Consider the following 16,170-nt stretch of genomic DNA (forward strand, 5'->3'; position numbering starts at 1 on the left):
ATTCTTCAATTGCCTCCACGTCAGCTGGAATAAACGTCACTAATTGTACAGGTGTTGTGTTTAATTATTATAATAAATGACGTTTAATTTTTTATTCATGAGTTCATTCCACTAGTGCAGTAAAGTAATTTTACCGCACTAGTGCGGTCAAGTATTTCATTACGAAACTCAGTATCGTAATATTTGGTATTACATATTAGTAGTAGGTAAAAACCTTTCAACCGAAGAAGCATTGCTACAATGTCCAGACTTTATGAAGCCATTCAAACTCACTACAGATGCAGGTAACTTTGTCATTGCGTAGTACTCTCTTAAGATCTTATCGGAAACGATAAACCAATCGCATACGCATCCAGAATGACACAGAAATTATATACTCTAAGGAAATGCTAGCAATAATTTGGGCTACCAAATATTTTCACCCGTATTTTTTTGGGAGGAAATTTAGAATTCTATCAGACCACCAACCGCTCAAATAGTTATTTCCACTAAAGGGCCTAAGCTCCAAATTAGTAAGGTGGAGACTAAAACTAGAAGAATTTGACAATGAAGTTGCATATAAAAAACATAGCTAATATCAATGTCGACGCCCTTTCTAGAGTTGAAATCAACACACACGAACTCGAAGAAGAGACACATCGAAAATTTGGCATCATTATAAAATCACCCTGGCTCCCTAGTCGACCAAATAATGCTGAAACAGAATTTGTACAAACGACAGACCATCTAAATTCAGAAGAGCTGAAAATTATCGAAGAATTGTTTGAAGAATGTGAGAATCAATACTCTCCAACGAACGACCAAGAAGAATTGAAATAGGCAGTCGAGAAAATGCACGAACGTCACGAGCAATTGTCATACATGGATCATTTTACTAAATACTTCACATTCTGAAAGCTGACAGTTATTACACGAACCATTCGCTGCTATTTGTTATCAACTTTCCCAGTCTTTTACACAGATACGTTTTATCTGTTTTCTACCTGTACACATAATCAGACTACAATCATCCCACCGGGTCCCTACTTAGGCTCTAATGGAAATTTATACCAATACATGAAACACCTGGTGAATCGATGGGTCTGGAATATCTATGTACCTAACAACGAAATACTCAAGATTACCAATCAAGAAGCCCCTTGCTAACATCTTACAAAATATGTCAGAAGCCCATTACATAGCCAAACGTACCTCATCGAACTCCCACCAAGATGTAGTTTCAGAACAAACACAAAAGCATTTGAGAATACAAGATCTGTGATACGAGAAGAAGTCGTAATCCTACCTAGGACCAAAACCATCTCACACATACATTTAGCTAATATCAAACCTTTAGCAATTAAGAAAATTCCCTGGAATCAACTACACCAACAACTCACCACAAGAAAAACGACTGTAATTATTACTCATCAGTTTACAAAAGGCAGACCCTACACACTTTTGGATGATCCCAATTTATATAACTGTAACAATCTTTACAATAATAGGATTGTACAAACTCCGAAAGAACCAGAAATCCGACAAGATACACTACCATCACAACCAGTTTTATTCGTCCTTTACAAAACTTCTCCGGGGGATGGCTCACCCATGATTAATGTATGGTATTGAACTTCCAGCCGTCATAACAAACATAAGTTGCTGATCCACAATTCAACAAATATTTTATTAAACTGATGATCTTACTGAGATACATATTTTTAATTTATAGTTGCATTTATTTTTTTGTATATGAGACAGATCAATAATCAAATTGGAAACTGTTATTTTAATTGTTGATAGTGTCGTTTTGCTCTTCTAAGGAAGTACCTTGTTAAAAAGTGAGTTTTGGGGAAATAACTTAGAATCGCTTGTGTAGAAAAACGTCACAATTTACTTTCGATCTGCGGAAATAAGAAGAAATCAGTGGACCTAGCGATTTGATGTTTTGACTATTCACCAACGTTTTTATTTGAACTTATGTGCGAGAGCTTGCTCGCATTGTCGCGCTGGGGAATTATTCATCTTCTTCGATTAGTTTTCTTGATTTTTTCACACTTTTGGGAGACAAATGCTAATGTACCATTTAGAATTGACCATTCCAGGTTGCTCTAATTGAATGGTGACTACATATCCATTAGGCAACAATTTGCTTCTGAGTGCCTCGTGGGCGAACAATTTTTGCTGGATTTGGCTCGTCTTGAACGACCCATACAGTAGATTGTTGTTTAGTTTCGGGTTCATATACATAGATCCGTGAATCGTTGCTTGTCACGATCTTATAACCGTCTGTTGGAGCACCTCGATAACATTTTCTCAACATTTCTTTTTACAAATTGACACGACCTTTTTTCAGCGATTTACCAATTAAGCGATATTCAACGTGAACAAATGTTCATGTAATATGAAATGCCAAAGTATGCCTCAATTTCACGGTATGTCACATGATGACTTTGCAGCCGATTTTGGATGACTATAACAACATTCATCCTCTGCTTAAGTACGAACAGCAGAATAACCACAGGAAAATTTATTTGTATATAGATGAAAATAATTTCAAGCAGAATATCCAAAAAATCCTTTTTGTTCTAATTTATTTATTACAGCTTAGTTTATTGTCAGGTGAGGCAGAAGTTGATTAATAAGACAAGTAGATATTTAATAATAGTATTTTATTGTATAATTAAATATAGGACATTTGCGATAGTTTCTGTACTACTTTTATATACCTAGAGATTCATCATCACGTAACAGGCTCGTTTTTTTCTTGCTTATTCTTATTATTAGTTATACTTTGTACGATCAAATTAAGGCAATCTAAACTTGACGTATTAGTTCCTAAATCACAACCTGTAACAAGAAAGTATATTATTAATTATAAAAATTGATTAATTACAAGGTTCATTAAATATAATTTGACCAACAAGCATACTTCTGAAAATTATCTTCGAAATGAAATTATTTTGAAGACATAACATACTTGGTTTAAGATCATGCTTAATTTTCTATCATAAATGGAATCTCATATTAATATTTTCTATGCTTCTGACAACAGAGCTCATTTGTCTACTAGAGACGCATTAAAGAGGCGAGTGCGGTTTAGCCGAGATATGAGCACGTACACTAGGGAACTTGAGATTATCTCTGATATTAATACTCTTCATCTAGTGATAGACAGATCTGACGTTGATGTCATTCTCAAATTAATTAGGTACATTGAGAAAATGATAGTATCAATAATAAGGAAGATTGGTCCTTCATAACCAAGTAAGATAGTATAAAGACGAAATGAACATCGTATTTAGTACCTAAAGATATACAGATGGTTCGACAAGCACGACATGTGTTTGAAAATTTGCGTCTGGTACCAAATACAGATCATTATTGGGCTTGTGTCTGAGATTCTTACAAATAGAAATACTTGCTATCGAAAGATTAATTAGAATGAGCCTAGAAAGAAATATCAGCTCATTCTGATTTTGCGAGGAACAATCAATATTTGTCATACCAAATAGAGAAATGAAAAATAACGTTTATTCTCCGTATAAAATACGGTAAACATCTAACAAACCGTGGACAATGAAGACAATGAAATTGCACAGTGTAGTGAGAATAAAGATAGGTATGAATTTAATAATAAATATTTAAGGCCGTTTGACATGGTGTAAGACAACGTGCAAAAAATTGATTGAAAGATCAAAATACTACATAGACGATTATTGAATATTAAAATTGACAAGAAAAAAGTGGCCCATACATCACTGGCAATAATTATATCTGATGGACAGATTAGCTAGAGAATTAGAGGAGAAAACATAGAAAATTAGTTGCGAATGGACGAAGAAACATTTGAAAAACTCGTTGTCTTCCATCTTGTCAAGCGGTCATTAGATATAAAAACACAGCAAGTTATTTTAAATATATTCGAATGTTTAAAAAAAGAAAATATCTAGAAATCTGATAAGGCAATAATAATAAGAATTACTGAGCTAACTAGAGTAAATAAATTTTCCATTTATTGAGTAGTCACGAAAGGGGTAGCTGTGGTTCATTCACAGAACCGAAAAACATGTGAAGAAAAACTGAAATCAGTTGACGAAGCTACTCAAGATTTTATACGTAGGACAATTTATAGTTTACTAGCTTTTACCCTCGACTTTGTTCGCATCGAATTCATTAAATAAGTATCAGAAATCATTATAATAGAAATATATCAAAAGATTACATTCCAAGAGTTTCATCTTTCCATTTGAGTGCATTGCAATATTGACATTTTTTAATCATTGAGCCAATAACAATTAGAGGATAAATGTGATATTCTCCTAGCCTGTGATTGTTCTGGCGTTTCTATCGGTCTTCTAGCTGCTCAGCATGTCTTTCTAAACGACGTTGGGTCTGAAGAGGTGTTCTCAAATCACTTTGTCGCCTTGCTTGCTTCTAAGCTCTACATGAACCGAATATTCTTGATTTCGTGCAACTTTTGCTGCACGGGTCCGTGACGAATTTTTAGAGAATGTAGATTTACGCTTCCGAAGCATTTTTTAAACATACGCTTTCAGCGACAGTTGAAAATAACAATGGTACCTACCTAACCTCAAAAATTCCAAACAGCTGAAGCTATAGTCAATTGAATTGGATGTATAGATTGATTAGATATTAACTTAACCATCGGTGAAATCGTACGTCGATAATATAATATTTAGGGTTTGAACTTCATTACTGTATGTTAGATGGCGCCGAAGTAGCAAAATGTTGATATTTGTTGACAAATTTTTTTTATTTTTGTAAAAAATATTTTTTTTCTAATAAAAAATATACTATGTTACTTCTAGTATCTCCCAGAATATGTATTCAAAGTTATATGATGATTAGTCAAGTAGTTTTTGCGTGAAAGCGTAACAAACATCCACGCTTTCATATTTATAATATTAGAAAGGATATAAGGAAAACAGGGTTGCTATATTAGAAGTAATATAGCAAAAGGTGGCAGATTATCCAGAATACTATTATACCATTTTATAAATATTGCCTCAAGTGTTGTCAACATGTGGTTTTTAACACAAAAAAAGACTACCGAAGTTCTAATAGACACATAATTTATCTAGATGAAACATGGTTTGACAGTCATGATGTAGAAAATTTCGGTTGGATTGACAATAATAAAAATTGCTGTTTGAATGGGCATGTTCTAAAGGGAAACGCATTATAATTATGAATATCTGCTAAAAAACTCAAAAACTGTGCAGCTGATTATCATGAAGATATGGCAGTAGAATTATTTGAATAGTGGTTCAATGAACCACGCATCCTACTACTCGCGGCAACTCTTTAAGCTATCAAATAGTTTAGTAACAAAGCTCAAATTTTAGCATATATGCCCGATAAAAATATTCCTATTCCTGTCAGAGATCGTAAAAAAAGCCCAACAAACAAAGAATTGCTTACTGTTATTAAAGGTTTAGAGGAAATTTATTATATTTACAGCTGTGCAAAGATCAGGGTCACACTCTTCTCAGACTACCTCCTTACTATTGCATATTTAACACTATAGAGTTGATATGGGCAAACATAAAATCAGGATTACGAAAATGTAATCAGTCTCCAGAACAGAGGAAAGAGGTTGTAGAGCTCGTAAAGAAAGTTCTAGGAGCAGATCGCCAAGAGATTTGGAAAAACTGTATTAAACATGTTACTAAAGAAGAATATGGGTATGTAGTATCACCCTCTTTACAATCCACCATAATTCAATCAAATGATGACTCTAGTTGAGACGATTCTGACTACCATGATTATTTATAAAAAGCTCAGTTCACGTCTGGTACCCTGTTTAAATCAAACGCTCTTACAGACAGGTACATTTTACTCGTCTATTTACATTTTATAATTTAATATTCAGTTGTAGTAAGTTAACGAGGTATAATAATGATTTTCTTATAAGTTCCAAGTAGAATTAAATTTAAGTGCATCTGTCTAAATAACGGCGTATAATGCTGTCCAATTTATAATGGTTCGATTGCCTTTTAACGAATACTTTCTCGCATAAGATATACATACTCTCAAAAGTTTATAAAAATAATAAATTTATAAAATGAGGTATCTACGCCTATGGTAGATCAAACAAAATTGTCTGCAAGGGTTTTTATATAAGTTTTTATAATCTGCAATTGATATTGAAAGAACTATACCAGATTGGAATTCTTTCTATTCTATCATCGTCTGTTTAACTACTTATACCTCTTAAAATTATAGGTAGTGGTTCCATTTAATGAAAATATTTAACCGTTAATAAGATTTATTCAGTAACGTCAATTATATAGTTGAAAAATAAAAGAGTGTTATAATATTTTGCCCCAAAAATTTATATATAACAACGTTTCTTTTATTGCGTTAGTTGAGATCAATAGAAACGAATAATAGATTACATTTACCATAAGATAGCAAATTAATACTGACTGGGGGTCTGAACCTGAACTAATACGACATCCTTCATAAAATACTGGTAAATTTGAATTTCATTAACAACGCATAATTCAAATTATTCGAACGTAATTCATACTGCTATCTCAGAAGTATTTAAATATAAATTTTCAAATTTATGTTTTTATTCATAATGATGATTCCCCAAAGTGGTATATTTTCAAGATTTCAAGATATAGTAACAAAAAAATAGAATTCTTTGAAAACTATTATGAAAAAAAAATTGATTTGGAAATTTATTAGTTGTAACGTTGTAAGAATAAGAATATTGTAAGAGAACTTTCCTTATTCAAGTGAAATAAAGACAAATCGGGTTCCAATAGTAATAAGATAATCCTTTAATTATATGAAAATGAAAATGAACGAAACGTGTCACTATTTATAAAATAAGTTGAAACTAAAAAATTAAGAAAATATATATTTATAAATAAAACATTGCATACGAAAATAGTCAATTAAATATTATACAGAGTGAGTTTTATGTATAGAACGTTTCAATTATCTGGGAAACGGCTTATAAGATTTTTATCAATTTTTGTTTACAAGGCCGGTATTAATAAGGTGGTATCTACATTGTTGTCAGATTTTTCGTATTTCCGGAAAAATAATGAACAAATAGATCATCCTGTAAATTTTTCGCTTTTCGAAATCCTTAAGAAATACTTATTATTTTTTATGTTATATTTTCTATACCTAAATGCGAAAATTTCGGAGTTATAGCTACATTTACAGTATCACCACCAAAGTTAAAATAAATAGTATACATTTAGATGTACCAGTGTACTACGAATGAATCAATAATTGGTAAAAAGTTTAACGAAACTGGTGCAGTAAAATATTTATCCAAATTATGGCGCAGAAAACTTACAACAACTGAAGACAAATCTTTAAATGTTTGTGTCATATTAGAATTAGATCCACATTTGTGAAATAGAAAAATTACGAATTTTGGAAAACATAGAATAAAGACGATTACAGCAGATGCTCAAAATGTTGTCCATTTACTTCAATACAACAAGCCATGCATTTTTAAAACTTTGCAATACATTTTGCAACATCCCTGACTGCTTAATTGTTTTAATCTCTGTGTTAATCCTGTCTTTTAATTCCTGAATATTGGCAGATTTTGCTCAATAAACGATGTAGGATAAAGGACTCATGTGGGGTGATCCTGATCCCGGAGGCCGTTTGATAAAACCACGCCTTCCAATCCATCTGGGAAACACATTATTTATGTATTGCCTCACCACCAGGGCCGGATTAAGATTTATAAGGTCCGGGGCTAAAATAATGACGGGGCCCCCTTAAGGAATTCGAAAACCCGGAAAAATTCACAAAATAATATCAATACGTTAGATTTGTGGTATCAACACATCAAAAAATACAGAATAATTTGAACCCTCTTGAACCTGGGGCCCGGCGCTATAGCCCCCCCCCCAAGCCCCTAGCTTAATCCGGCCCTGCTCACCACACACGCATAGTTGAACACCATCTTGTTGTATCCAAATATTTTGGTTTGGGATATTGTTATTTTCTGAACATTTCCAATGATGAAGTTTTTTTTTTTGAAATTTAATTGAACTTGGAAATATCCAAGCCAACTCAGGTACAATACTATTTTCCAATAAATCTAAATACGCCAGACCATTTAAGTTACCCTCATGACAAAGGGACCAATTATTTTGTCGCCTATTATTCTAGCCCATACATTCAGTTTTTCGGGAAATCGGGTGTGGGATTCATGCATCCAACGAGGATTGTTTTGATCGCAACAATTTTCCATTATTAGGTCTGCAAACTCTTCAGGTCTATCAAAATCGTCATCTGACAACTCTTGAACCAACGTTTCTTTGGTTGATGGAATTTATTATCACTTAAAATTTTCATTATGGATATATGCGAAATATCAAGTTCCCTGGATATTTGTCTAGTACTCAAGTGTGGATCGTCTTCTAACAGAGCACAAACATCTAAAGATTGGTTTTGAGTTGATGTAGTTTTTCTGCGTCCTGATTTGGGTAAATCTTTTTCTGAACCAGATTCGTTAAATTTTTTTGATAATTTACTGACAGTAGATGTTGTTATGGGATTTCGGTTAGAAGGAAAGATCTGACAACAATGTAGATACCATCATAATACCGGCTGTATCACAATACCCTTGTACACAAAAATTTATTAAATTCGTAAAAGCTGCTTCCGATATAATTGATGCGTTTCATACATAAAACAAATGTAAAAATAATATAATGGCAATAAAGCTTATCTCTCTCTTTTATTATTTAATTAAATAAACATTCCAAAAACGGATCTCAAAACTCTAAGTACAAACTTAATCGAAAAACTTAGGTAGTGTTACTTATTTACAATTTATAACTTGTTATTTTTGGTGTTGGTGCCAATAAAAATAACTTGTAGATAACTATTCTATCAATTTCTCAATATATGTGGCAAATGGAATGAAAGCTAATTATTACAAAAAAGAAAACTTACTTAAAATGTGCTATGAAGCTCAAATCAGTTTGAATATCATTTCTGTTAGCTTTGTTACTGATCAAAGAGCTGAAAAGGGTATCGACGAATCCATTTAATGGTAAAATTGGAAGTACTGATTTCCAACATTTGGGACTTCGATAAATGAATTCTATGACGAAAACGCTAAACGTGTTTTTTTATCATGATTCTAAACCGGGCAAATATCATGTGAAAAAAATTTTACAAATGAAGGAATAGTTATAAAAACTATTAGCTGCTCAGTGCTGAAAATACAAATTACGGTTCTGTATCACCAACATGCAACAGATCTTCTAATGATATGAATTTATATTCCTGAGGGTATTTATATCTATTAAAATAGTGTTGTACTGTTCCAATAATATATTTTGAGAATGCTCATCTTGACAGTTATTTGTTTTTCAAAAGAGCCAACGATAGATACTTTCGTTTTGTATAATTATAATGATTTGATCTTCTTCATGGCATTTCAGTTGTTTATTTAAACATCGCTAACACATTTATATCTTCTATTCGGTAACACAATATTTCTTTCTTTTATCAATCTTCTTTTTCTTCCTTTTCTGGTCTATAATGACTTTATAAAGAGATTTTATATATCTTTTCCTTCTTGGCGTTTTCCAATTTATACGTTTTCACATTTCAATGTTATTTAACGATTCGTTTATATACCCGAATTTTTTTACTTGTCAGTAATAATTTTTTCAATTCAGTTAAATTGTTACTTACTTGTTTACTTCGCAGGAACTAATTATACATATTAAACAAAATAATTACATTTTCATTCTATCGCCTCCAACGTATATTATTGTAGAATTAACATTCATATACGAGGCGGTACCCCAAAGTAACCGGAATAGCATTGCCATGGGTGGAGCCTTTGTAGTACTGATTTCTGCCGCTAGGGCCTGTCTACTACTCATCGCCAGTTGGTGCCGCGCGGGCCGTTGACCTGCCACGTTCTATTCGTCATTAGTGACCGTCTTTGCTAGTGCTGTTTCACTGCTGCTTCGTTTTTTTACGATGGCAAATTTAAGTGAACAACGTGGCGCTGTGAAATTTTGTTTTCTACTCGGTAAAAACACTGCTGAAACTGTTTTAATGTTGAAAACTGCTTACAAAGATGATGCTATGTGGTTTTCTCGATTTAAAAATGGCGACATGTTGATTGATGACAAACCTCGCTCTGGACGTCCATCAACTGCCCGAATCGATGAAAAAGTTGAAAGAATTCGAGAGACTAGTTCTTTCACCATGACAACGCACCTGCACACTCAGCCATCACTGTTAGCCAGTTTTTGGTTAAAAATAACATGGTTCTGCTGCCCTACGCACCTTACTCGCCTGACCTGGATCCGTGCGACTTTTTTTTGTTTCCACGCATGAAAAGGGGCATTTGAGGACGGCGATTTGAAAATATTGAAGACATCAAGAAAAGAACGAAACTGGAGCTTACAGCCATCTCTAAAGATGAGTTCAAACAATGTTTCGAACAGTGGAAGCACCGCTGGGGCAAATGTATTACTTGTAATGTAGAGTATTTTGAAGGGGATGAGGTTGTTTTGTAAATATTTGTAAATATATAGCATTTAAAAAATAATTCCGGTTATTTTTAGGTACCCCCTCGTATGAATGGACTGGAAACACAGGACTTAGTACTTTAACTTAGTTTTTGCTGGTGTCACGGCTCAGTTCAACTAGTCGGTCGGACTGGCCGCTGAGAACTACTCTGAAGCTGAAACTCCTGCTGTAAAGGAGAAGCTATCATGGGCTGTTTAAAAAATCAGGGGTCTGGAAGCTGATTCCTTACAAATGTGCGGGTACTAGTATCACAGGCTGTTCTAACGGACTTACTACCCTATCTGCTAGCATCAACGTGCAGGTTGCCAAAGCACACTACTGAATAAAAGATACCTACTTATAATGCTCTTTGAAATAATCCAACAGCAGAACCTATTTGGCCTATAAGGTCAACCTTCTTAGCAAGAATGTTTAGGACCCAAATAAGAGCAGCTAACCTTCATATGATAAAATTTATTTTACCGTTGAATTTAAAAGGGGAGTTGTTTTGAAAAGGATTATATAAACGCAATTAGGAGGAAGGCATATCCGTCCTCTAGAAAGGTACGCTTTTATTTTGCTCATCGAGCTGGTAACATAATGCGGCTCAGCTTGTTATTAAAGATAATAACCAAAGCAATAAGGTGGCTCGCGAATAGGTTTTACAGCAGTTTTGGATTCATGTACATAGGGGCAATGAAATAGTCGATGATCTGGCCAAGCTTGGAGTCAGTTAAACACTGGATTTGAAAACTTTGAAAAATTATATGGCAATCTAAATGACAATAACCGAGCAACGACGTCCAGATTTAATAGTAAATATCGACAACCTTATTCACAACCAAGATACTATCCTGAAAACCAAACACAACCATATCTTTCCGTTGACATTAATAAACCAGTTAATCAATTCCTCAGTCAACCTATTAATATCCAACCTAGACAAATGCCCCCCAGACAATACCCGACGAACAGACAAGTATTCGGACCTCCACAAAACGTTTTCAGACCAAACAAAAAACCCATGCACCAACTTCCTAAACTAACACCTATGTCAACGACTTTAAGAAATTCTTCCACATTATCACGAAGACAAAGATGGCCAAATAATAACAATTATAATCGAAATCAATAATTTTGAAATTCTGGACAGAATTAAAATTTTACTTCCGAAGAGCTATTCACAAACGACTACGACCAATCAGACGAACAACATTACTATCAGAATACGGCCGATAATGACCAAAATCAAACGTACTATAACTATGACAAGACAGAAAATGAAAATTTTATCCAAACGAGCCAACAAGGAACACCTTAGTAGAAATTAACATTTCAACAGAAAACGCATTACCTTACACAGAAATTAATAATCCCAAATTAAAATTACCTATAGATACCGGTAGTTCACGTTCAATTATTAAATCTGATATTATAGAAAAAACTTATCCAAATTCCGTTAATCGAATCAATGCACAAATTAAGACAGCTTTGGTTATAGTGTGGGATCCCGCTGCAAAATTATGACATGAAGAATGTACACAATCAAAATCTGATTTGGAGGTATTTTTACAAGTAGGAGAATGTATTTTTCATAAGGTGCCAATTAAAAATTACCCGCGAGTACTATTAATTAAAATCTAATTAATTGAATTTTATTAATACATTTCGTTTACATCTTATGGAAATTCAACCTATAGCACTTTAAAACAGTGTATTTGAAAGAAAGTCACAGTTGCTGCTGACTGCTTAGCCGCAACCTCTACGCAGCCAGGTGTAAACAGGTATGATTTTGTAAAAACTTCTCGTTCATTATGTATATTAATTTCATTTACACCAAATTAAAGCTAATTTTTTTCTGTATTTAATTTTATAAAGGTGCTTGTAAAAATAAAACCGCAAATTGAAGTTTCCCTAATTTAAAGATGCCAGGTATTGGAAATAAAGTGACAAAGAGTGAGTGCACGACGTTACTGGTTAGACAAGGACGCTAACTGCCAGCTGTACGCGTTTTTTGAGCTATTGCGCATGCCTCGATAAATAGGGTTCTCATTCAAGTAGCTGAGCTAAGGTTTATATTGATTATAAATCCTAACCATACTCTTTTGCTGCTCGTAATACGTATTGCTTTTATTGTTGTTGTTTAATAAATATTATTATTTTTTATGTGCGATGATGGTGAAAGCAGCGAGGAATATGACTTTGAATAAATGACAAGGAATGAGATTTCATAATTTATTAAAAAAATTAACCTATTTTTTTCTATCTGATACTTCTGTTTTATCTGTACAAAATGTTGATTATTCTGTAACTTATTATTAAAACTCTACTATCATCTGATATTGAGTGTCAATAATTTGTCATTTGTGACTGCAGTAAAAATATAAATAAAATCTTAGAGCTTAAACAAAACTTATATATTAAAATTTTCTTTCAGATGAATGATCAAGATTTTATTTTTGATAAGTATGCTCTTGTGATTTTTTTTAATGAATTAGATTTTTTACTTTAAAATAAAAGTTTTGTTACTTAATATGGTTTTGGAAATTACTAAACAAAACTTCATAAAGTCCAATTTTTTTCAGATTATGTATCCAACTTTATTATTATGATTATTTAATATTAATATTTTTAATGTTATTAATATTTTATCTAATTATTTTTTTCAGAGCATTTAATTAGAGTCGTTTTGACTATTTAGACTGCTAGTTGAGAGCCCTATTTATCGAGGCATGCGCAATAGCTCAAAAAACGCGTACAGCTGGCAGTTAGCGTCTTTGTCTAACCAGTAACGTCGTGCACTCACTCTTTGTCACTTTATTTCCAATACCTTGCATCTTTAAATTAGGGAAACTTCAATTTGCGGTTTTATTTTTACAAGCACCTTTATAAAATTAAATACAGAAAAAAATTAGCTTTAATTTGGTGTAAATGAAATTAATATACATAATGAACGAGAAGTTTTTACAAAATCATACCTGTTTACACCTGGCTGCGTAGAGGTTGCGGCTAAGCAGTCAGCAGCAACTGTGACTTTCTTTCAAATACACTGTTTTAAAGTGCTATAGGTTGAATTTCCATAAGATGTAAACGAAATGTATTAATAAAATTCATTTAATTAGATTTTAATTATTAGTACTCGCGGGTAATTTTTAATTGGCACCTTATGAAAAATACATTCTCCTACTTGTAAAAATACCTCCAAATCAGATTTTGATTGTGTACATTGTTCATGTCATAATTTTGCAGCGGGATCTTAGACTAGTAGTCAAGATATTGTATATCAATCAACACTTAGAGCATTTCCTGAATTTCAGAATCCAAACTATTTCATCTCCTTTCTATTAATTGATTTCCTCGAATATTTCGATGGTATTATAGGACTAAATGATTTAAGAACTATGGACTTTAATATTAATCTCATAAATAACAAATTAATAGGACCAAATACTGAGATACCTCTCAGATATAGACGAAAAGAAAACTCAAATATATTATTCTCAGTAGAACCACAACAAAAAATTCTAAAGAAGTTACTTGTTTCTATTTTTAATGGAGAAATATTGATAAATGAAGGTAAAATAGGACCATTGTATATACCGCAAATTTTGACTATTGCCAGAAACGGATTTGCTCTTGTAGAAATCCAAAACAAAACAGATCGATAATTTCTGTTAATCTTAAAGAACCTTTAGAGGTAGAGTCATTTGAAAAATCTAGTTATGAAACTTTCAATATTAATTCGTTTCTCAACTTAAATAACGAAGACAATAATAAATCAAAAAAAAGATATCGATATATCACAATTAATTAGGACAAACCACATGGACGCGGAAGAAAAAACTGAAATCTTAAAGCTTATTCGAAAATTTTCAGAGATCTTCTTTAAACCGGGTGATAAATTATCCTTCACTGCAAGAACAAAACACGAAATTAAAACGACTGACGAAATTCCTATACATTGTAAATCGTACAGATATCCCTATATTCATAAACAGGAAATAAATAAACAAATAGATGAAATGCTGGATAAAGGCATAATACGGCCCTTAACTTCACCATAGTCATCCCCTATTTGGATAGGAAAGAAGACAAATCAGGGAAACAAAAATATCGTCTAGTCATCGATTATCGGAAACTCAACGAAAAAACGATCCCAGATCGATATCCGATACAAAATATTAATTCGATTCTCGACAAACTGGGAAGATCAAACTATTTTTCAACTATTGACCTTTGGGCTGGTTTTCATCAAATCCAAATGGACAAAAATTCCATACCAAAAACAGCTTTTACTGTCGATAACGGCCATTATGAGTTTCTTAGAATGCCGTTTGGGTTAAGAAACTCGCCACCCACATTTCAACGTGTTATGGATGAAATTTCAAAAGATCTCCAAAATAAAGTGTGTATGGTCTATATGGACGACATAATAATATTCAGTACCGGACTTCAAGAACATCTTCAAAATTTAAAACTTATTTTTTTGAAACTACGCGAAGCGAAATTTAAAATTCAATTAGACAAATCGGAATTCCTACGAAAAGAGGTAGAATTTCTAGGTCATATAGTAACAACAGGCGGGATAAAACCCAACCCAAAAAAAATCTCCGCTATTAAGAACTTTCCCTTATCAAAAACACAAAAAGAAATAAATACTTTTCTACGATTATTAGGCTACTACCGTAAATTTACAAAAAAATTTTGCTGAAATCACAAAGCCTATGACTAAATGCCTGAAGAAAAACGAAAAAGTAATACACACAAGAGAAATTATAGATTGTTTTGAAACATGTAAAAATATTTTAACGTCTGAACCAGTTTTAATTTATCCGGATTTCGATAAAGAATTTGAAGTAACAACAGATAGTTCCAACTATGCAATAGGCGCAGTTCTTTCACGAAATAACCACCCTATATGCTATGCATCAAGGACTCTCAATCCGAAATAAACCTATTCAATATTCAAATAAACTATTCAACGATTCAGAAAGAACTCCTAGCAATAGTATGGAGCTGCAAATACTTTCGCCTATACCTTTTCGGCCGGAAATTCACAATATATTCAGACCACAAGCCACTGCAATGGTTCTTCTCCATGAAAGACCAAAATTCTATGCTAGTCAGATGGAGATTGAAATTGGAAGAGTACGATTACGTCATCAAATATAAAAAAGGATCGTCGAACTCAGCCGCAGATGCCCTAAGTAGAAATCCATGCATAGAATTGAATGCTATGGATAATGAATCAATAATAAATGACGTAGGAGATGCGGACGAAGTAATAGAAAACTTCCTACAAAATCCTGACGAAATTCCTCCACTCTCTAGTCCTGACCTCGAGGAAATACTGAATAATATAGGACCTACTAACACCCTAAATCAAGAAACAAATATAGTTCGAGACATATAAAAAGTATCAGACAGACCTCAAGATTCAAACTCGGAATCTGACATTGAAACTCAACATACGTCGAGAGAGAATCCTATTTTTTCTATTCCAATTAGCGAGAGAGTATTAAACACATACAAGAACCAAATATGTATATATGTATATGTATATATATGTATATAATATATATATGAGAAATGTAAAACTGCCAAAATTTTCGACAATACTAGATTATATGTTACACTACCTTC

The 16,170-nt window shown here is 32.8% G+C and overlaps 1 protein-coding gene across 3 annotated transcripts in view; it reads right to left on the reverse strand.

Annotated features, from left to right (window-relative positions):
- Positions 1-2,680: 2,680 nt before the first annotated feature.
- Positions 2,681-16,170, reverse strand: part of LOC130448016 (transcription factor SUM-1) — a 125,079-nt gene continuing 111,589 nt past the window's right edge. For all 3 annotated transcript variants that reach the window (XM_056785162.1, XM_056785160.1, XM_056785161.1), the window contains one exon: positions 2,681-2,829. In XM_056785162.1, the coding sequence (XP_056641140.1) occupies positions 2,723-2,829 (107 nt within the window). In that variant the 3' untranslated portion in view covers positions 2,681-2,722. The remainder of the gene's footprint in view (positions 2,830-16,170) is intronic.

This window comes from Diorhabda sublineata, chromosome 8 (assembly GCF_026230105.1).
Source record: "Diorhabda sublineata isolate icDioSubl1.1 chromosome 8, icDioSubl1.1, whole genome shotgun sequence".
NCBI lineage: Eukaryota > Metazoa > Arthropoda > Insecta > Coleoptera > Chrysomelidae > Diorhabda > Diorhabda sublineata.